Source organism: Nansenia antarctica, assembly GCF_963989245.1.
Source record: "Nansenia antarctica genome assembly, chromosome: 14".
Taxonomy (NCBI): Eukaryota; Metazoa; Chordata; class Actinopteri; order Argentiniformes; family Microstomatidae; genus Nansenia; species Nansenia antarctica.
Window position 1 is genome coordinate 23,535,008 of NC_137684.1, and position 22,920 is coordinate 23,557,927.

The window sequence follows — 22,920 nt, forward strand, 5'->3', positions numbered from 1 at the left end:
CACACTGTCTCCTACCTCCTCACCTGCTCTCTCCAGTCTGTCTGTCTCTCTCTCTCACACTCTCTCTCTCGCTCTCTCTCTCTATCTCTCCAGTCTGTCTGTCTCTCTCTCTCACACTCTCTCTCTCGCTCTCTCTCTCTCTCTCTATCTCTCCAGTCTGTCTGTCTCTCTCTCGCTCTCACGCTCTCTCTATCTCTCCAGTCTGTCTGTCTCTCTCTCTCTCTCTCTCTCTCTCTCTCTCTCTCTCTCTCTCTCTCTCTCTCTCTCTCTCTCCTGTCTGTCTGTCTGTCGCTCTCTCTCTCTCTCTCTGTGTCTGCCTGTCTGTCTCTCAGTCTCTCTCTACCTCTCTCTCTCTCTCTTTCCTTCACTCTATCTCTCTTTGTCTGTCTCTCTCTCTCTCTCTCTCTCTCTCTCTCTCTCTCTTTGTCTCTCTCTCTCTCGCGCGCGCGCTCGCTCCCTCTCCGTCTTTTCTTCTCTCTATCTCTCTGCATATACTGCAGCGGTTAGGCCACACACACAGCCTTTCTGTGGTCAAAGGAGTGTGTTATTTGTACAGAGAAAAGTGTGTAATTAATGGCTACTTACACTGGGGCTGGCAACTGTGCCAAGCATGACATTGTGTACTTTTGACGGTAAATCTTTTTTAGGATGACACGATGTGTTGAAAGAATAATACTGTTACATGTGTTTTACGACTCCTTATTAAGATGTAATGTTACTCTAAGGTTTGCGGCTTGGAAGAGAGCAACTTCTTACACACACAGGATGATGCTTTCATAGTGAAATGAAATGAATAGCACAGCACCTAACAAATAATGACAACATTTCCCTACTTTTCATTTCCAGGGGCAGAAGACTGAAGCAGAGAAGTACTTTCTAAAGGCTATACAACTAGACTCCACAAAAGGGAATTGCTATATGCATTATGGTAAGTCCTGCAACACACACACACACGCACACTCACTCACTCACACACATACACACACACACACACACACACATCCCCATCGTGTCTCCAGGTTGTTAGAACAAACAATGCTGGCTGACCTCTGTGTCCGGTCATTCCTTTATGAGACGTACGTGTCGACCAGTCTATGTTATCTAGGATAGCGTGAGGGATTAGTCTCACTAATGACCAATGAAGATGAACCCTCATGTCCTGACATTGTTCTCATACACTGTACGCAGGTGTGGTAAGAGGGGACGTGACAGTTAAAGTGTAGCACGATTTCTATCCCGTCTGTAGGTGTGACAGGTTGATTAACATAAGACACACCCCATCTGAACTCTAGTTGGGTCAATCGTTTCCTGGTAGACATGCTGTTCTGAGCAAAATAATGAATGGCTAAACTATTGTACTATGATCCATTCTGTTCATATGAAATAATACTATTTTCCTATTTTGGGATATTATAAGGAATTTTCTTTCACATATTCCTAACCGCTCCCAATAAAAACAGAGTTGACATATTTGAAACCTGTTCTCTGCCATTGTAGTGTGTGTAACCTGTGGAAATGTGGAACTCAGTCAGGAGCAATAGAAGTCTGCCCTTCACCTAACGGCCTGTAGTCAGGTTTAGGTTTCATCCGCAGCTATTCAGGAAAAATATGCTCGGTTTCGCCCAGTGGTTTGGGAGACTGGTACTGTCATGGGGCTCACCAAAATCAACAGGGTATTTATTCCAATCCAAACCTGACCCTCACCGAGGGGGTCCATCCCAGTTCATGCCCTCATCAGGGGTCCACACTCAGGGCTCATTAAGTGGGGGGGGGGAGGGGGGGTGGGAGGGCGGGGGCGGAGGTACAAAGGCCTGGATCTAGCCACGCTACGAAAACCCCTAAGACGTAACTCTAGTCTAGTCAAACGTTAAAGAAACATTCCTATCAAGATCTCCTAATTGGACAAAACGGTCCTGAGCGATGGCCAAAGAGCCACGCTAACAGTACGTCCACTCTGCTAATTCCTAGTGTTTCAGCAAATCATTATTTGGGTGAACGGGCCGGGGGCAGCCTGCCTCGCTGACTATCTCTCCGGGCCAAAGGCAATATTTCCATCTCTCTGTAGGGACGCCACAGCGTCTCACAAGTGCTCCTGTTCTCTCTCTCTCTTCCCGCCCCGGCGGTCCGCAGGTCAGTTTTTGTTGGAGGAGTCCCGTCTGCTGGAGGCGGCGGAGATGGCGGAGAAGGCCGCGCGCCTCGACAGCGGGGAGTTTGATGTGGTCTTCAGCGCCGCGCACATGCTCAGGTGAGTGTTTGATGATAAGGACAGAGGGAGGGAGGGATGGAGGGAGGGCGTAGACACGCTCTTCCATACAGTACGTAGCTGAGAGAAAAGGGGGATAGGATGGAGGGAGGGAGGGGTGGACTGGACTGGACACTCTTCCATGGCTGAGGGAGGAGCAGGGTGTTAGGAGGGGAGTGAGGGAGGTTGAGAGTGGACTGTCTGTCTGTACGGTTTATCCCTGGGCTTACACCTCTCCGCTGCCTGTGGGATTTACTACGCTAGGGTTTAGCCAGAGAGCTGCCGTCTTGTCTTAGCGCAGCGCGCTGGCCTTCAGTACGTGCCTGCCTGCCGGCCTGCCTGCCTGCTTCTGCGTCTGTCTGCTTTTCTCTCTCTCTCTTCTCTCTGCTGTTTCTGGCTCCGTCATGAAAAGCTGCTCCTTCCAAATCGGAGCAGGGTTCAGCTGGGTGTTTGAGTCAGAGACGGCTCCTGGAACCGCAAGCTGTTGTGTGTTCTCAGCACTGCCCGCAGCCGCGAGTTTGATATGTGTAAATAGAGCAAAATGTGCCAATTTACTAGAAGGACCTAATGCCACACACACACACGCACTGTACACAGACCAAAGGGGAGACAGCGCCAATAATATTCTATTCCCTAGTTTGGAGATCTTGTTGATACTTCTCAGGTTAAAGGTTTTTTTTTCCTGTGGAAGAATTACTACTTCTGGCTGTGGGATATTAATAATCGCTGCAAACACCATTAATGCACGGTTTTTGACTCGCTGAATTCTTATAGAGGTTTTTGTTTGTTTTGTCTCTCTTTACCCAAAGAGAAGAGCTGTGTCACACAGCTGTATACTAATATCTTTATCCAGCTGGTTTTCACTTGGCCCCCTCCCCAAACCATCCAGATCCAGGGGGGAGGTGCACCGCTGGCCACCTCTCTTCAGAGAACTTCTTCTTCCAGGGTCCCGTGGCCCCTGGCTGTTAAAGACCGGGCTCAGGCCTGGACTCCCCACCGCCACGCTGGCATGGGGTCTGGATCCTCTGGAGCTCAGGTTCTTTATGTGTTTGTCTTGGACCCAGACCTGGAAGGCCCTCGGTTGGTGGGGATGCAAGTGAGGGAGGAGAGACGGATTGTGTGTGTGTGTGTGTGTGTGTGTGCGTGTGTGTGTGTGTGTGTGTATGTGTGTGCATGTGCGCGCGTGTGTGTGTGTGTGTGTGCGTGTGTGTGTGTGTGTGTGCGTGTGTGTGTGGTCGTGCATGCATGCGTGAGTGCGTGCGTGCGTTGGCGCGTGTGTGTGCGTGCGTGAGTGTGGTTGTGAGTGCGTGCGTGTGTGAGTGCGTGCGTGCGTGCGTGCGTTGGCGCGTGTGTGTGCGTGCGTGCGTGAGTGAGTGCTTGAGTGTGTGTGTGTGTGTGTGTGTGTGTGTGTGTGTGTGTGTGTGTGTGTGTGCGTGTGTGTGTGTGTGTGTGTGTGTGTGTAAAGTAGGCGGCAGCCCTCAGATGTCCAGGCGTCTCTTATTGCTCTCTGGGGCCCTCAGGTCTTTGACAAGTTTGCTTCCTCGCTATCCATTTCCCCCGGCCTTCTTTAAACAATCAGCACGTTATTCCAAACCCGGCCTGAGCTGCCGAGTGAAGGCGGGCTGAGTGCTTCGACCCCGGGGGAACGGCTAACGCTGCCCTTTAAGAGCTCCAATCCCTCTGGGAAACACCACGTTTTGCTGTGTGATGTCACAACACGCTTCTAGGAATCTAGAAGAAGGAATCTGTCTTCTAGGACTCACTGACAGAATGCAAGAGGCTACGACGTAGGAGTTTGTGTAAAGTGTGTCTCGTTGCTTTAAGACAGATGGGAGTAGCAGTAGTTACAACCCCGTCTCCGAATGATTACGTTCTGGGGGATCGTTTCTGCAGACTTGTAACGCAAACGTTGCTTGTTTGAAACACGCTAGGGACACAATTTTCTTTTTGGTGCTATTAGCATTTGTTGCTAATTGTTGTTGTTTATGCTAATAATTTGCGGATGCCTTCCCCTGACAACTTACCCTAACCTTAACCAGTCGAAGTTAACGCCTAACCTTAACCAGTCGAAGTTAACGCCTAACCTTAACCAGTCAAAGTTAACGCCTAACCTTAACCAGTCGAAGTTAATGCCTAAACTTAACCAGTCGTTAACCACGTTAATGCCTAATACTGCATTAACTATGTCGCAAGACGCATTTCGTAATTCACGCAACTCTTACATAACTCTTATTCACAATATCACAATATATCAGAAGTTTTTGACGTATCTTAGGTGGTCAAATGCTTTGTATAGCCAGATTATACGATTCCCCCAGATCGTATTTGCTGATCTGCAGAAACGATTCCCCGGAACGTTATAATTTGGAGTCTGTGTTGCGTCGTTAGTACGTTACACAGATACTGTATCTGGTTGTTTTTGAGGAAAGCATTTTGTCATGAGCATTCCTTACACAACATTAGGCATACGTAATGGTCTCAGTGTATGTGATTTGTGTGCCTGTGCTCCTGCTGGGGGGTTAATAAAGTTCCACACTGTTCCATTACTGAACGTCAGGGCTTGAAGGCAGAGGCCTCAGTGGTCATGTTGCCGATTTGAAATATGGTCCAACATCTCCCATCCAGGGAGTTCTCTTCATCCACTAACAAACCCGTTTTTTCCTCTGTCTCTTCCTACTTTTGCTCTTCTATCTTTCCTCTCTTCCCTGAAGCTGGGTTTCACAGGGCTTGAGTCTAACCAATGCCTTTCATTGTCCTCCAAATGGACTGCACTTACTGTATATAGCGCCTTTATCCAAAGCGCTTTACAACGGCCTCTCATTCACACATTCACACACCAATGGCGGCAAGCTACCATGCAAGGTGCCGGCCCGCTCACTGGGAGCAATTTGGGGTTCAGTTTCTTGCCCAAGGACACTTCGACATGTGGCCAGCCGGGGCTCGAACCGTCGATCTGCTAACCTTGCGATCATTAGACGGCGGCTCTACCTCCTGCACCACAGCCGCCCCTCCTCCCCCTGCAAGTTGCCTCTCTTATAGGGAGTCCTGATTACCTGGTGGCTGTGGTGTGTCAGCTGTCCAGTTCACATGGAATATGTGTTCATAAAAGTGACAAATCTGCAAACAATCTACATTAGATGGTACTCTTAAATTAACATTGACTGCCAAAGACGCCAATTGGCGTCTTATAGAATAGTAACGTTGACTGCCAAAGACGCCAATTGGCGTCTTATAGAAATTTTTTTTTTTTTTCGCGGGGATCGCGTTATTGACATGTTCTACACCTAGCGAGTGAATTTCAGACTTGGGTGTAATGTATTTCGGTCCCAGATGGGGGCAGTAGTTCGATAAAAGCCTGGAGAAGGAAGTGGCTTGCTGTGGGTTGTAGTAATGGCGAAACGGATCAGGGTATGTGCCAAACGCGGCGCGGAGCATTGCGGCGCGGAGCATTGCGGAGCATCGCGGCCATCGCGCGACTCTTCAAACAGTTCAGAGTCGGATGATACAGAAAAAGTGCAGAAAAATAAAATAAAATAAAAAGTTCTGCAGAAAAAGCTCGTTTTCTCTGTTTATTGGTCAAAATCAGGTGTTTTTGCTGAAACCACCCTATGTTCTACGGCCGATTTCTAAACACTCAAAGAGGCTAGAAACAAACTTTCTTTTTCTGATGAAAGAAGAGAGTCTAAAGTTTTGGTAGATATGTTCAATGTTTATGTAGTCCGAAAATTCAATATTTGGTGGGTCTTCAAAGTTCAGCGAAAATGCCCCAAAAGTCTGGCAGTGTGGAGCTCTCCGCTCTGAACATGGCTGGCAGTCAAAGAGTTAAATGAACACTTGATTGTGGTCATGTTTAGAGTTGGACACAAAACCCATATTTTGTCATCACAACACTATTCACAATGATCTGTAACTTCATCTTGTGTGCTTGGATTTTTAAAACGGGCACCTTAATAACTTAAGAACTACTTTTGAGCGAGGGTTTTCTCAATTGAATCTCAAAAGTAATTGAGAAGGTTTCGAGGCCGACTCGAGCTAGCTGTGTTTTTTATACAAATGGACAGATTTTCATGGGCACATGATGTCAAGATTTGTATCCATTCACAACATCTTCCGGAGCCTCAAGGCCAAAACTCAGAGAGACTAACCAACAGCTACTTCCCCCAGGCGATCAGGCTCATAAACAAGCCTTCTGAATACCAATGACTATTATCCCCAAGCACATCCCATGTATACGGACTACCTACAACCCTAGTTGTCTATCTGTACAGTATAGTACAGTGGATAGTGTACATAGCCTTTATTTATGTAAACCAGCTCCTTTCCCTTCTTCTTTTTTTTCTTTTTTTTCTTTCCTAGCACCAGGGGAGCCACCCCTCCCAAATTTCGTTGTTTGGTACCTGTACTATAGCAATGACAATAAAGACCATTCATTCATTCATTCATTCATTCATTCATTCATTCAAGCACACAGCCACTTTACTCAATACTACCTCTACACCCACTGCCACCGAGTGCAATACTCATGACATGTCTACTTGTACTATTTTCTCTGTTTTACTACTTGTACCGCTAAATTGTGTCCTGTCGTATTTGTCTTATATTAGTCTCCTGCAACTCATGTGTCCAATAGACCTATCGCTAAGCCACGCCCCCAAAATAGAAATCGTCCAATCATATCACAGCAAAAGTCACTACAGGCAGAAAACTCGGACAAACAACTTGCTAATAATCTGATGGTGAAAAGCTTCTAGACAAAATATTCTTGTCATCTTTAAAAAAAACATGTCTATTACTTGCTGTGGTGAATCAGAAATCTGAATTCCCGCCATTGTAAGTCATCGAATGTCATTCAGTCACGGTCGGTCAGTCAGTCACTGTCAGTGAAGTGTTGTTTGTTTGTCTGAGTTTTCAAAGGGGGCGTGGCTTAGCGATAGGTCCATTGTCTCACTTGTCTGTCTTGTAACTATTGTCACGTTATTGATCTTGCCTTATTGCCTTATTTGTCTTTGTGCTGCAATGTCAAGGAACCGAAGCCTAATAATGTTACTCTCTTACACTTGTGTCATGTGACGTAACAATAAAACTTGAAACCTAAAGCATCTTCACCATTATCAGTTCACACCGTAGCTCAGACCTCTATCACAGTCATCCATCCACCGCTGGTGTGACCTCATGGGGAAAGCATCCGCAGATTCCGCACACAGACACACACACAAACAAACACACACGTTGATCAGCCATCCCAAATGTGGCTTGGTTTTGCCCCTCAGGTTTTAGTTGACTAAGAACTCCAGATGTTCGATCCAACATTCGGATCCAGGCTGGACAAAAATGAGGGACGGTCCTCCCTGCACTTAGTATGTGTGGTGATTATTGATATTATTACATTAAATGTCATTATGTATTGCTGAGAAGGTAAAATCCTAAATGTTTTTATTTTATTTTAATGAGTGTAATGTCATGCTGTGTTGCTCTCAGTAACACAGAAAGACATAAGAATATCCTGTGTGCTCATATCAGTATACAGCACGGACAACAATGACTCTTTGCTTCATGCCGTGTATCTCAGGCATACGTTCATTGTGGTGTTCTCTGGGTTGTTCAAGAACGTGAACATGCCCTTCCCCTGCAGCCATATGGAGGAGAGGAGCCCTAACAGGGCCAAACAACCTTAATGAAACCCCAGTTCAGATGGTCTCGCTTTCATCATTACGACTCGCGTCTCCGGAGCCAACAGTCGTTGACTTTGTCCTTGACTCTGTCAAAGTTAAACTGTTTGCAATTGACAATATTGCTACCATCAGTGAAATGCAGCTGCGGCCTATAAAATTATTTCAGATTTATAGGAATATTCATAACCGGAAGAGCTTTTGGCACAAAGAGAAGGAGTCCTCCGACATGCTGTCAGGTAGAAAGGTAATGGAAGGAAAGGAGAGGAGCGTCGTTTGTGTGGAGATGATGATGAGCATGTGGAAGACATTCCTGTTTTGACTGGGGGCTTTTATAGGAGTGTCTGCAGACACTAAATACCTTGAGTCTTTGGGGACTCGCAGGCGAAACCATCTGTGTCGAGGTGCCTGTACCTTCTCTAAGGGTTTTAGGTGCAGGTTTTGCTATTCTATTTGTGACATACAGTAAGATTACGGTAGATGAAACAATCATTATGTCCACAAATTTGTTCAAGTTCAAATACATTTTGTTTGACATTTTCACATTTCACGTTTGATAGTAGTTCCTCCTTCCTAGTCCTCGATCCTCACCCTCACCACCAAACTTCTGCACCTAGAATAATAAGATGTGTAATAAGATGTGTACAGGACAGGACAGGGAAAATCCCTCACTCGCCTTTGAAGTGGTATTTACTCCTACCAAGGCCGGGGGTTGATGAGAGGCGTATTATGGTCCCCCCCATAGGTCAGAGGTCATGACCTAGGATATAATGAAAATAATCAGGTCATGCTGTACACCACTCAACCCGAGGTGCTCTCTGATGAAAGACCGTCGGACGCCCCGATGTGATTGGTTCCTCTTGCCTCTGTGGCACATTCTCTCCTCGGTTAGACCCCCTAACCCCTGACCACTAGTAAACAGACACAGTTCAGGGTCTCCCTCTGAAGTTAGCAATAAAGATGACTGATAATTGCCTTTCTTGTTTTGTTTTTGCTCTCTAGACAAGCCAGCCTCAACGACGCAGCTGAGAAGTATTACGGACACGCAGCCAGCCTGAGACCCAACGTAAGTATACCCAACCTAACAACTCCATCATTACTCAACATGACGGACACCGTGCAATCAACCGGACTGGGTGGCTCCTCGCGCCAATCATCGTCTCCGCATTACCGGCCCTGTCTGTTTTCTCACAATGGCCTGCATTGTCACTCGAGCTCGGCGCAAGAGCAAGACATGGGTTAAGTTGGTCCAAGCTTAGAGGATTGTTTGTGCAGCATCAATCAGGGGGACTTCAAAGGAGAGGGCCAGGGCAATTTTCGAGGTTCACCGTTTGAAAAGAATAATGATAATAACACTTAGTCATGGGGCTTTGGTGACTCGAAAGTAAATAGACTATATAGTATTTTTAGGATAATTTGAGAGCAAAGACCCGTTTGAATTGCTGTGGGTGAGGGGTGAGTGGGCGGGGGAGTTTGGCCTGTGGTCTCCCTGTTTGTTCCTGATTAGAAGGAATCACTTCTCTAGTATCAATCAAATGGTGCCTGGACAGTGTCTTACAACACTGAAATTTGGGTCAGCCAAGTAGCTTACAAAGTACACACTTTACATACACTGAGCGAAAATATAAACGCAACACTAGTTTTTGCTCTAAATGTTTTAAAATCAAGGACCGAAGACATTTTCTATGTACACAAAAGGCCTATTTCTCTTAAATTGTGTTCACAGATTTGTTTACATCTGTGTTAGTCAGCACTTCTCCTTTGCCGAGATAATCCATCCACCTGACAGGTGTGGCATATCCAGATGCTGATTAGACAGCGTGATTATTGCACAGAGGTGCCTTAGGCTGGTCACAATGAAAGGCCACTCGAAAATGTGCAGTTTTATCACACAGCACAATGCCACAGATGTCGCAAGTTTTGAGGGAGCGTGAAATCGGCAGGAATGTCCACCAGAGCTGTTGTCCATGAATTGAATGTTAATTTCTCTACCATAAGCCGTCGGCGTTTCCGAGAATTGGAATTGGAATTTGGAGACGGCTTATGGTAGAGAAATGAACATTAAATTCTGGTGGACATTCCTGGAGTCAGCATTGCTGATTTCACGCTACCTCAGGTGGATGGATTATCTCGGCAAAGGAGAAGTGCTCACTAACACAGATTGAAACAAATCTGTGAACACAATCTGAGAGAAATAAGCCTTTTGTGTACATAGAAAAAGTCTTACGTCTTTGATTTCAACTCCTGATGAAATTGGAGGAAAAACAAAAGTGTTGCGTTTATATTTGTCTTCAGTGTAGTTATAACCCCCATTCTAGAAAACCCACTGCTTAAAAACCGTCCCCCTTTCGGTTCGTTGGTTCACATACGCAGTGTCGTATGGAAATACAGTGCTCTGCCCTCAACGGAGCATCCTGTAGTTATCAATCAAGTCCCCCTCCCACGTCCCGCCCTTTTAGAGAGCGGCACACTCCTCATTATTGTCATAGTTCAAAGGCAAACATAAATAGAGAGAGAGGGAGGGAGGCAAAGAAGGGAAGGTGAACTGTGGAGAGCCGTAAGTGGCACTAATATGAAAGATTCCACTTCCTGCTGTGAGGTTGCTGTTATGGTTGGAGGGAAGCACAGCAGTCTGTCTGGAGCTGCACAGTCCACGAGGGAACGGCATCAGTCAGTAGGAGCGGAGATTATAGGAGCTTATAATTGCTTTAATTATGATGCTAAAGATATTAGCCGTTGTATCTGTCATACTGAGATGTTCCAGTTTGTTATTTGTGATGGGCTGAAGTGTTGGAAGAATCCCCTAAAGGTCAGCACTTTGGTCTCTGCTGAGTTCGCAGAGAGAGAATTGCACTCTGAGCAGAGAGAGGCTATTGGTCTTCCTCCCCTTGCATTTGTGTCTATTTCAGGAACAGATCATCACCATCATCATCATTTTCGCATTATAGTTTCTTGGCGTCCACAAATATGTAAACATGCATTTGAAGTCCGAGTCCAAAAACATAGGCTGCCCATATGCGGTCACTTTGTTTAGACGCCTCCCCCCCCCGCGCCATTTGGATGGCTCCCAGGGCAGGCTATATTATTGTGATGGAAGATGTTCATCCGTCTTCTTTAGTGTTTCGCTTTGTTCTCTCCGACGGGACGTGACTTGATCCATGTTTTCTGTCAATCTTCATTTGTCATCCCATGTTATGATTTAGCTTGGAATACTTACCCCTCTCCTATGCTCTGGAAAATCCATATTCAGTAGACACAGTAAGTAGTGTGTCCAAACGTTTGACTGGTACTGTATACTCCACACTACAGGGGCCAACCCAAACCATTTTTCTGCTGACTCAGATATGTTTCCTTTCACATTGTCCTTTTCCAGTACTGTTTCAGCAGCTACGGTGGCTGTTGTAACCACACCAGCCAAGCACAGCTCAGCTCGCTTCAGTTCAATTTGTTTCTTTAGTGTGAATTAGGTGCTGTGCTGAGAACAGCCGCGGAGACTCCTACGCATTAATCAATGGAATCTGTTGTATGTGTGCTTGCCAAGCCGATTCGATACGCTCTCCTCCTCCAAATTCCTATTCACAGTGGCATTAGGTAGGTCTACGACTGGTCAGTGATCTTTCCTCCGGGGTTGCAGGCGGGCAGGGCTGCAGGGGGACTGGGGTTGGTTCTTTTGAAGCTTGGCTGTAGCAGCACTACAGAAGAAAAGCTGTAGAAGAAGGGCAGTAGAGTGGAGACCCAGGAGCCCATGCGCGGGGTTACACATTCCCTCTCATGTAGGAGTTATCTGATCTGGGGCTTCAGAAGGCCTACAGTATATGTAGCAGATGATGGTATTTCATGGTGTCGAGCCAGAGGAGTCAGGGTCTCTTCTCCTCCATGGTCAAAGCTCTTGACTTCCCCTGGTTCTTCCCTCCTGGACCCCAGACAGCTGGTCTCAATGTGCTTCCTCAAAACAGCTTGGTTAGATCAGTCCCAGGAACGTGTTTACTGTCCGTAGTCTTGTATACTCCTCCTCCCCGTACATGTGCGGACAGACTCAGACAGATAAACAGACAGGCGCACACACACGCACACGCATGCAGACACACACACACACACACGCACACGCACACACAATGTGTTTGCAGAGATTTGGAAAAGATAAACCACTCAACACTGAATGAACACTTTGTTTATTAGTGAAGTGAAAATTAATGGGAGGAGCCTCAGATGTGATGTCCTTATTTCAGTCTCCATTTTTGTAGTTTTTAGACCCAAGAATATCAAATTGACAAACCCTAGGTTATATGTTTTTTTTTTGCCCTAGCTTAAAGACTAACCATGTCCATAGTGTGTGTGTGTGTGTGTGTGTGTGTGTGTGTGTGTGTGTGTGTGTGTGTGTGTGTGTGTGTGTGTGTGTGTGTGTGTGTGTGTGTGTGTGTGTGTGTGCGTGCGTGCGTGCGTGTTTGTTTTTTTAACCCCCCCTAGAGGTTGTGTGTTGTTACCTCTGTTTGTCAGAGTGCTGAAACAGGAGCCACCCACCCTGGGTTCTGGTGCTCTGTGGTCTGAGTGACTCCTCCACCTCACGGTGTCTCAGACCAGCATGAATGAGCACCTAGATGATCTGGGGGAATTCCACCTCACACACAGTAGGACCCACTCCAACAAAACCACAGGAGCTATAACACACTATTTCATATCCCCACCCCCCCTTACTTTCTTTCTGAGTCAAAATGTAACTTTGCATTTCTGGATCTAGTAAAAAAAAAAAGACCATCTTGCAAATTGGTCCCTAAACCTTCCTAAAATGTCCTGCGGTCTGACCCTCAATTGCAGGGTCAAATACAGGGTAATTTATTACTTAAGTCAGTTGAAAATTACCATGACCATTTAGCTATGCCCTTTGGTTAGCTGCTCTCTTAAATTGTGAAAGTGTCTCCCTTTCCCTCTGCTTTAGGGAACATTACTATACTACAGCTACAATGAACCGGTCTGTGGTCACGAAAGCATTTCATTTCTAAGACAGAATCACAAATTAATTTTTTCGGTGGTAATTAAACGCTTTAACACATTGGAGTCAGCGTGAGTGGGAACCGCGGGGCCGTGCCAGCCTTTACTTTGGCCGCGGCGTCGGCGGTGAATGTGTTTTCATATGTCCGTTATGAGACACGAGAGGGGCCCTCTCTAAGGGACAATGGGATTATTCCAGAGGCTAGTTTTGATTTATTTATCAATTTAATTCCCCCTATGAGACGAGAGGCACTAGTGGACATATTGTTCCCATCGAAATTCTCATGCATGGAGCATCACTCATCTAACCTTGACACTGGAAAAACAGAGATGATGAGTGTACTAGACGACGAGGGTAGAAGTAGAACAGCCCCGAGCAGAGCTGCCGCACAGTTCAGTCTGAACTGGATGAAAAAGAGAAAAATGGCCGGACAATTGGAGGGTGTCTGTGTGTTAATGTCCAAGCCTGCAGGACCTCATGGATGACTAAACGAACCATCACAAGCCTGAGGTCAAGGTTCACTCTCACCATGACCGAAGTATGACAACGTTTTATATGTATATTTTAGACATTTAGCAGACGGAGCGACTTACATCAAGTACATTCGTCTAAAGTAATTGAACCATCATAAGAAAAACACATCTTACAAATATGTTAGGTCATACAGTTGCTGGATTGAAATCAGGTGTAGTGCTGAGGCACAAATGTGTACATTTCAAGCCTGCAAACTGCGACACTTTAAATGAATGTGCAATAACACTATGTGCAATATGACAACCCTAGGGTACATAAGGTTCAGAGAATAGGAAATGTTAGAATAGGTATAGCATAGCATAGAGTACAGCACAGTGTTTTATCTGTATAGTATAGTATAGTGGATAGTGTACATAGCCTTTATTTATGTAAACCAGCTCCTTTCCCTTCTTTTTTTTTTTTCTTTTTTTTTTTCCCCTAGCACCAGGGGAGCCCCCCCTCCCAAATTTCGTTGTTTGGTACCTGTACTATATCAATGACAATAAAGACCATTCATTCATTCATTCATTCACAGTATAGCTACTTCCAGTCTAGGCTAACGCTTTTGTGGCCATGGGTTATTGTTGTCTTGTCTGACAAAAATATCGTTATGCTGCTATGTAACTGTTTGTTTTACACAGTTAATAGTGTTAAATTATATGAGTTTGAACTTGATCATAGTAGAGAACAAGGAGAAAAGCTTTTACGGTAGAACTGCATGACACAGTACAGTAGCTACTGGGTGTCAGATTCCGAAGGGTTTGAAGTCGTTCTCGACTTCAAGAGTCCCTGTTGTTTATTATGCAGGGCATGCTAATACTCCACTAAACCTTTTCCACACACTTGTCATTATATTCATAGACACTTTTCCCCTGGCGTGCAAACCGTGTTGGCAGCAGCATCAGTTGAGAGTGGTTTAATGTGGAAATGAAGGGTTTTATAAACTTCTGGTGCATTTGTGAAAATGTCAAAGCATGATGACATAAGCACATGGTATTTCATGAAGCAAAGACCTCTGGGTGATAATTACCTGAGAGTCACAAAAACAGCAGGACTACAATATGTGACTTCACGAGCCGTTATCGGTCGTTTCGTGGAGAACAATTACAATTTGGCGTCCTTTTTCTGACGAACATGAACCGATCGAAAATGATGCAATGCACGACACGTTCAGTATACACAACTAAATAGTTTGTTCCCTTTCACAACATGCTATCATGTTAAATGTACATTCAAACTGGTAATGTACTCTGTGTAACTGTAACTACACAAATGTATGTGCAGTCAATCTCCCTCTATCAGCCACTCCCTACAGTGGGTCTCTGAGTGAGTATTTTATACTCCAAGGGATTCTTTTCATGGTGTCCTGAAAACTTGTATTCAACCCTGGTGACTCATCCTTTGGACTGGTGTGTTTGCCTCGTGGCAAGGAAAACACATTAAAAGAGTGTCATGTCATCTGCAACCCCAAACAGGACACACACACACACACACACACACACACACACACAAACACACACACACACACACACACACACACACACACACACACACACACACACACACATGCCCGCACACAGGGAACGCACAGAAAAGCTCTGCACTGACACCAAACCCCAACATAATAGTCCACCAAGTCTGGGCAGTCGGACAGGGCTGTCCGACGGTGTGTCTCTTTATGGCTGTGTAGCTTCAGAGATGAAAGGACCGCCCTGTTTACTGTGACTGTTTTATTTATATACTCACTGAACACTTTATTAGGAACACTAGGCTAATACTGGCTAGGGCCTTCCTTTGCTATTCAAAACAGCCTCCATTGATTCCACAAGATGTTGGAAACATTCCTTTGAGATGAGATTTTTCAGGTGCACTTTCAAGCTGTGGATCTCCCGTTCTACCACATCCCAAAGGTGTCCTGTTGAATTCAGATCCGGTGACTGGGAAGGCCACTGAAGAACACTGAACTCATTGTGATCCGCATGAAACCGGTTTGAGACGACATTTGTGACAGTAGCTGGTGAAAGCGGGAACAAGTCTGCAACCAATCAATGGGGGGTAGTGGTGGTCTAGTGGATAGTGAGTTGGACTTGTGATCGGAAGGTTGTGAGTTCAAATCCCGCCTGAAGCCACACCACTACTAGTGTGCCCTTGAGTAAGGCACTTAGCCCTCAGTTACTCCAGGGGGAATGTCCCTGTAATTCGTAATTGTAAGTCGCTTTGGATAAAAGCGTCTGCTAAATGGCAAAATTATTATTATTAATTAATCAAAATGTTCAGACTTTTATTCAGAAAAATGTAAATATATTTCTATTGAATTTCTATAGAAAATCAATGACACACTCGCTAGTCAAGCCAAAATATTAGCAATGCAATGGATTCGGTGAGTAATCCCCACTACTCTTCACTCTTAACTAGGTAGTAGTGGGGTTTACTCACTGAATCCATTGCATTGCAATGTTTTGGGTGGCAAGTGTGTCATTAATTTTCAACAACGTTTTCAGACTAAAAGTCTGAACATTTGGTCGGTTGCCAACGTGTTCCCACTTTCACCAGCTGCTGTCACATTTGCTTTGTGACATGGTGCATTATCATGCTGGAAATAGCCATAAGAAGATGCTTACATTGTGGCCATTAAGGGATGCACGTGGTCAGCAACAGTACTGAAATAGGCTGTGGCATTCAAGTGATGATTGATTGGTATTAACAGGCCCAAAGTGTGCCAAGAAAATATTCCCCACACCATTACACCACCTGAATGAATGAGAAGGTGTTCCTAATAATGTGTTATTTAATTAATATGTCTGAAAATGACTACTTAATTGAATGGTTTAGTAGCTGAAGCTATGGAATGAATGAACCCATTATGACATTTGTCCTCAGCTTTGGCACGTAATTGGTTAGCTGAAAGCATGCTGTGTAGGTGATTGGGTGGATTATACTGCACCATATAGCATAGAAGTAGAGCTAGATTCTAGGAAGTGAGAAGTTTTTACTCTTCAGAAATGTCCCATTACACTCTTCTTGTGTGGTTTCTGCCGTTTCATTGAAACTTTAAATGATGTCCAATCACCATTGACAATAATTTGGTCGCTAAATGTCATGCAATCTCTTCAGAGAAGTGCTATCCTTTTTCAATTATGTATAGGCCCAAAGTACTCACACTTTCTACTCCTAAGTAGATGACACCATTTGCATTATTTATTTGCAAACACTACGCATAGCTTTCAGCCTCAGAACATTGTACTAGAAAACAAGTGTGCTGTGCAATTCGTTCTTTAAATGTCGAAACATAGGCCCTTAAGTGGCAAGTTAATAAATTGCTGTAATGCATGTTCTCAAACATGCTGGCACGTCCTCGCTTATGTATTCATGTGTGTGAGGTCTACTACTGTTTTACTGAAGAGAGCTTTCAGTGTACATAGTGTACATAGCTTTCAGTGTTCCAGCAGTCTGACCTTTACCTTAACTGCTCCTCCTGAGACATCGACTGCCCCCCAGCACTGCGTCTCCTGAAGACACCCGCTTTTCCCCTTTACTGTGTCCCCTACAACCTCTATTGCCCCCCTTGTACTGTTTCTCTGTTCTCCAGTGTCTATATCTATCACTGAGACTGCCAATGGCCCCGGGCCTGAGCTAGATTACTCTTCCTGCTACGGCTGGTGGATTGATGATTCACTTGCTTAGTCAGATGTATTGATTGTAAGTCGCTTTGGAACAAGTACATGTAAATTTTCAAGCCTGCAAACTGTGACACTTTAAAATAATGTGAAAAAATACTTTTTGTGCAATATGACAACCCTAGTTGACTATCTGTGCAGTATAGTACAGTGGATTGTGTACATAGCCTTTATTGATGTAAACCAGCTCCTTACCTTCTTGTGATTTTATGCATCTATGCTCTTTCTAAAATGTGTTTTCTTTTTCCTTTCCTAAACACCAGGGGAGCCACCCCTCCTAAATTTCGTTGTTTGGTACCTGTACTGTAGCAATGACAAATAAAGTCCATTCCATTCCAACAAGGCGTCTGCTAAATGCCAAAAATGTAAAATTTGTAGAATTTTGAGCAAGATGCCTATCAGGAACAGAGGGACTGAACTCTACCTCTCTCTCTCTTCCAGTACCCAGCAGCGTTGATGAACCTCGGGGCCATCCTCCACCTCAACGGGAAACTACAGGACGCGGAGGCCAATTACCTGCGGGCGCTCCAACTGAAGCCTGATGACACCATCACCCAGTCTAACCTACGCAAGCTGTGGAACATCATGGAGAAGCAGGGCTTGAGGACCATGGGGCCCTGAGCCAACCCCCAGCTACCCCCAGCTAGCCCGCCATCTGGGCAGCAGGCCTGGGGGAAGAACAGGCCCTCTCTCTCCTCTCACCACCACCACCGTGGAGGAGAGAGAGAGGAACTGAGGAGGAGGAGGGGAAAGAACACAGAGGCACAGGACTGTGCACCTTTCCCTCAGTCCTCACCCCTCCTCAGGCCAGGAGCTGCAGTACACAGCGGTCCCAGAGGGCGATTGCCCATTGTGAGGAAGAAAAACGCTATATTTGGATGACATTCTGGAACATTCTCTCCACACAGTGTGTGTGTGTGCTCTTTTCACCGGATCTGTGATTCTCGACAAGAGCACTTAAATAACTTGAAGTGGACCATAGGTACATACTTGAAGAAGTCTTGTGGTAAATTAGGTTTTTTTAATAAGGAATTGACACTTAAAAAGGTCTTTTAGGGCAAATTCTGTCCTGGGGCAGTGCAAGATTAAACATGTGTGAGAGAAGAGGACAGAGAATCTCATCCCCAAGGCGCTGCACTCAGAAGCGAGAGCTGTGCCGTCGACTCAAAACGGGGGATTTTCCTCTCCATTTAATGAATTCAGTTTTTGGTCTGATGAAATTGCCTCCATACATACATACAGTCGGTACATCAGGGTAGTTCCTTTGTTACGTCACAAACCAGGCCTCCCCAAAGTTCCCCCGTGGGGGACAGAACCCGTATCTCCCATAGGCTTGCATTGAAACTGCTCAGTTGTCTATACATGATTGCTAACTAATATAGAACTTTATTCTGAAGTATCCAAAAGTTGCTATCTTCAACGTTGTACTAACTAAAATACCTGGATTTCCTTTGTCGTTACAAAGGAAATGTAGGGACGAACCCGGTGACAACTCTGTCGATCGACGGTAACTATCTTATCTGATGAAAACATACAATCGTCAGTTAAGTAAACAAAATATGAACAGACTTACCGGGAGATTGGGAATTGATTTTTGTCACTATAAATAACCAATTGTGTCACCTCATCGTTTGTCTAGCAGTAGCAACGTTAATTTAGCAACATGAGGGGCATGTTTCAAGGCCAATTTGGTTAAATCTTTCTATCTGGCACTTTAAAATAATCATGGGTTTATTGTCAAAACAGTTTTTTTTCTGAATTAGTGACTCAAAAACGGGTTTTAGCTCTTAAAATCTGCCCTGTTTTAATGGGCTCATATGAGAGATTTGTGCAGTTGCCCTTGGGGTCGTGGCCTCTTTGGGGTGATGCTGTACCGACTGTATGTATTGGCTTCTGCACACATTGGTGGAACCCATAGCAGGTTATTTGAGATTACAGCTTTATCAGCTATGGTTTGTTCAATTAAACACTAAACATAATTAGTGATGAATTAGACTATTAATCACTCTATCTAAGGACATTCTGAGACCTCCTCAAAATGTTCTATCCCAATTGTCTGTGTATTTGTCTCATCATGTGACTAACTTGTGAGATTCTATAGTTGATCAATTGCTCATTTTGATTGCCTATGAGATTCCACATGTTGAACAGAAACCTGAGGTACAATGTCTTTAAATTAGATGGAGCAAATAAGACTGTTGGGAATTATTGAGCAATAAAAAGGGAACCCACTGATAGATTTAGGCTACACTTCCACAACATGATGAAATGTGAGACTGTATAAGTATGTGTATTCTACAGAACAACTAAGGGACTGTCCTCAGGATATGGCCATGGGCACCCACCCCAGTACGATCCACCTATAACGATATGGATCCATTGAATATTGTTTGCCAAAAAAAACAGTGTTAGTCTTATAAGAAAAGACCAATAAGCTAGTCTGAAGGAAAAGTGAAATGACATTTAACTCAAGTTAATTTTTCTGTCAACTCTATTATGCCTTACTATTCCAAGGTGCAAAACTATTCAGTGCAAATGTAGCAGAGAATCTGAAAGGCAACATTTTCACTAAGCGTGTTGTTTCACACAGACCTAAAACATGGCTGCTGTGTAGACTACTCATGTCTCCTTGGATACCTGCTCTTAGATGAAGAAACAGTAACATGTTATGAAAGGAAATGATAAGCTCTAGTAGCTATCGTCCCATGGTACTAACATTAGCTCTCCTCAGCTTAAATGCATGTAGGTGGTTTAGACAGGCTAGCAGCTGCAAGATGGGGGCTTCTTCCCTTCACATTGTGACAACGACTGGTGTGGTCATTTCTTCAGACAGGAGAGAAGGGTCTGGAGTCATTTCTGATTATCGAGTTCTAACCAAATAGCTATCTTAGCCGATGCACTCCTTTACATAACAATACACATCCATAGTTTGTCTTGAGGGAATCTTTAAATGGAATAATTGCTTTTGTTTGTAATGTTGTTAATTTTCTTGTATTTGTGTGTATAAATGAATCTTAATATATACAGTAAGAACCTACAGTATAACAGACAAAGCAGTCTGACTTGCAAGGGAAGCTCAATGCCCAGAAGGTTTGTTAACGGTAAGATATGAAGTACATAATATTCCCTAAACTCAAAACATCTTGTTCTCTCACTCTCCTGGGTGTTAAACTTCCATTTTGTATATATATACTGTGTAATTAACATCTTTGGTTGTTGTTGTCAGCACAAAAGGAACCACAGTGTATTAACAGCATCTTAATATAGGAATAATATGTCATTTGGAGAAACAGATCAGGCTTCCTCTTCTAACATGTTATGTTGTATTGTAATGCTAACACCTACCAGACATCCCACACATCTGTGTCCTTGGTTCATGACTGTTAAGTTATTTTTCTGTGTTATCTTGGCATATAAACCAGCTGGCACTGTGTTATATTTTCAGATGTACAGTATAATGAAGGAAATTGTTTGATATGAATCCTTTTTTCAATTCCAGAAATTGGACACACATTTGACTATAAAATGCAATTCTGACAGAAAATGTTGGTCATACAGTATTGTACATTGTGTCGTGATCCAAACCCCATTGTTCGATCAATCATTTCATGAAATCGTAAACACATAATTATTTTTATTTTGCCAAGAATATCGATTTTAAGAGTCCATCACACTGTAAGAATTAAACAAATTAACACCAGACATTCAAAAGTCATAAATCATAGCATTTTATTGTGCCGTCCAATTGCCCCCACAATGACTCCCATCCTTTGAGGTCATATTCAGTGCGTTATGGAGATAGTAGTGTGATAGTTGCCTCATTCCTTCTTGAACATTAAAGATGTATCTTCCCTTTTCCACTTGGTACGTAACCTCACTTTTCCTGTCTGTCTTATGGAGGCACAGCACAGCAGTGTGTGTTTGGAGCTGAGTTGACCGCTATGTTGGTTGTTAAGGAGGTGTTGGTCGTGACTGTGTCAACACTGTGCCGTGTTTAGCTATGATCACCGTGTCAGTCCAAGTAATGATGTTGAGCGTGGTTATCACAATGGAATACAGTATTCTACCCTCACACTCTCACCCCCCTCCCCCCACCCCCCATCACAAGTTGTGATAATTTATCTTGTGTATAAAGTGTTAATGAACAAATTAGAGTATGACTGAAGATGGAAATAAGTGTTTCATTCTGTGTCTCTGCTCAGGGATTTCAAGCGATGGGTTATTGCAGAATCTTGCTCAACGGAGCACTCAGAGTTTACTAAAATAAAAATAAAAGTTTTATTTTTTGAAAGGTGTTGTATTTGTATAAATTATCAAGATTTGTAGCTTTTCTGGTTGTTTTTTTTATATATATGAAAAAAGAAAAAGAACGGTGTGCCAGAATAGACTTTTTTCCCAATGTTGCTTTTTTTCCACAATAAAATAATGTGTTCTGCTTTCATTCTCTGTCTCGGTGCATTTCTTGAGCTAGTTTGGGGAGATTTTCGTTTTTTTCTTCAGAGATTTCATACTGAGCCTCAAAAAAAGCATTCCCATGACTGCTCTATTGGTGCGTTCAGATGCGCCTCGGAAACTCAGAGCATTCTGCCTTCAACATCTCAGTTCCTGAAATGTCAACCTTTAGGTTGATTTTGAAATGTTCAAAATGGGAAACTCTATCATCGATTTTCTTTTTCTTTTTCTTTTCTTTTCATTGTGAAATATCCCAGTTTCCCTTTTTCAGAGAAACACAGCAATCCCATACACTCCATACTCATATTAGACATACTGTACCTTGGATAATGGAACAGGCCTTTAAAGTTCCCCTGCAAATTTAAAATGTGTCAGAAAATCTGTTAAAATGGATCTGCTCTGCTTTCATCTCGGGACAACAAAAAGGAAATGTAAATATTCCCATATGGAAGGGGTAACACAGTGTAACACATCTGGCCTGTGTGTCTTGCCCCCCTCCCTTCCTTCCTCCCCCCCCCCCCCCCCCTCCCACAACTTGGATCCCGCTGACAAGCAGTGGGCTCTACCCTGCGAATGTGGGAGTTGATCTTGTGATGTGTCTCACGTGTGTTAGTCTGAGGCCCGCTCCCATGATCTGAACACTCCATGGGCCCTGGATCCCTTATTGACTTGGAATGGGCAAAGGCCATCAGAACAGTCTCTTCCATTTTGGATCTTATTCTCAAAAACACAAGTGTTCTTTTCTTTCAGGGCAAATATTGATCAAACATGTCAGATAGCAGGACTATGGAAGCACGCACCGATTCAGTTGGCTTTAATTTCCTACAACTTGGTTTAACGGGAACTGCTGTTCAAGTCCCTTTTCAGATGCTAACCATATGACATGGTTGAGTCACTGTGCTTGTGTACTGCGAACTGCAGTCTAGGTCGTATGCTATGCTGTACAGCGCCAATTCTAAAGTGGCTAATGTCTTCTCCGTTTGCTCCGCTCACCTCTCCAAATTAACTCTACAATGTTAATCCATCTCATCACTGCCAAAAATCATGGTCATCTTTTCTGAGATGAGAGAAACAGCACACACAAGCATGTTTAATATTTCCAGATCATAATATGTCCTCATTTTTCTCTAGGCCTTTCAACACTGTGCAGTGTTTATGTGCCACTAATACTTCTATCAGACATTATTAGCATACTTTAGACAGATGAGGACAGATTAAATCAAGCATTAAGGATGGGGTTTTTTCTGAATCCGTCTGCACTGAGCTCGATGTATGAACATGTTTTGTTTCATTTCAATGCAACTGTGACATACCTGTAAAATACACTGACATATCATCATGTCAGAAAAGGGAACCAAAGATCAATTGGTGGTAAAT

The 22,920-nt window shown here is 44.0% G+C and overlaps 1 protein-coding gene across 1 annotated transcript in view; it reads left to right on the plus strand.

The window, feature by feature from the left end:
• The window catches only part of tmtc2b (transmembrane O-mannosyltransferase targeting cadherins 2b), a gene marked incomplete at both ends in the record, with an annotated part of 112,613 nt that extends 94,901 nt beyond the window's left edge, over window positions 1-17,712 (plus strand). The window contains 4 exon segments of the mRNA XM_080545401.1: window positions 847-928; window positions 2,131-2,245; window positions 8,914-8,977; window positions 17,533-17,712. Of these exon segments, the coding sequence (XP_080401527.1) occupies window positions 847-928; window positions 2,131-2,245; window positions 8,914-8,977; window positions 17,533-17,712 (441 nt within the window).
• Between the last annotated feature and the right edge of the window lie 5,208 nt (window positions 17,713-22,920).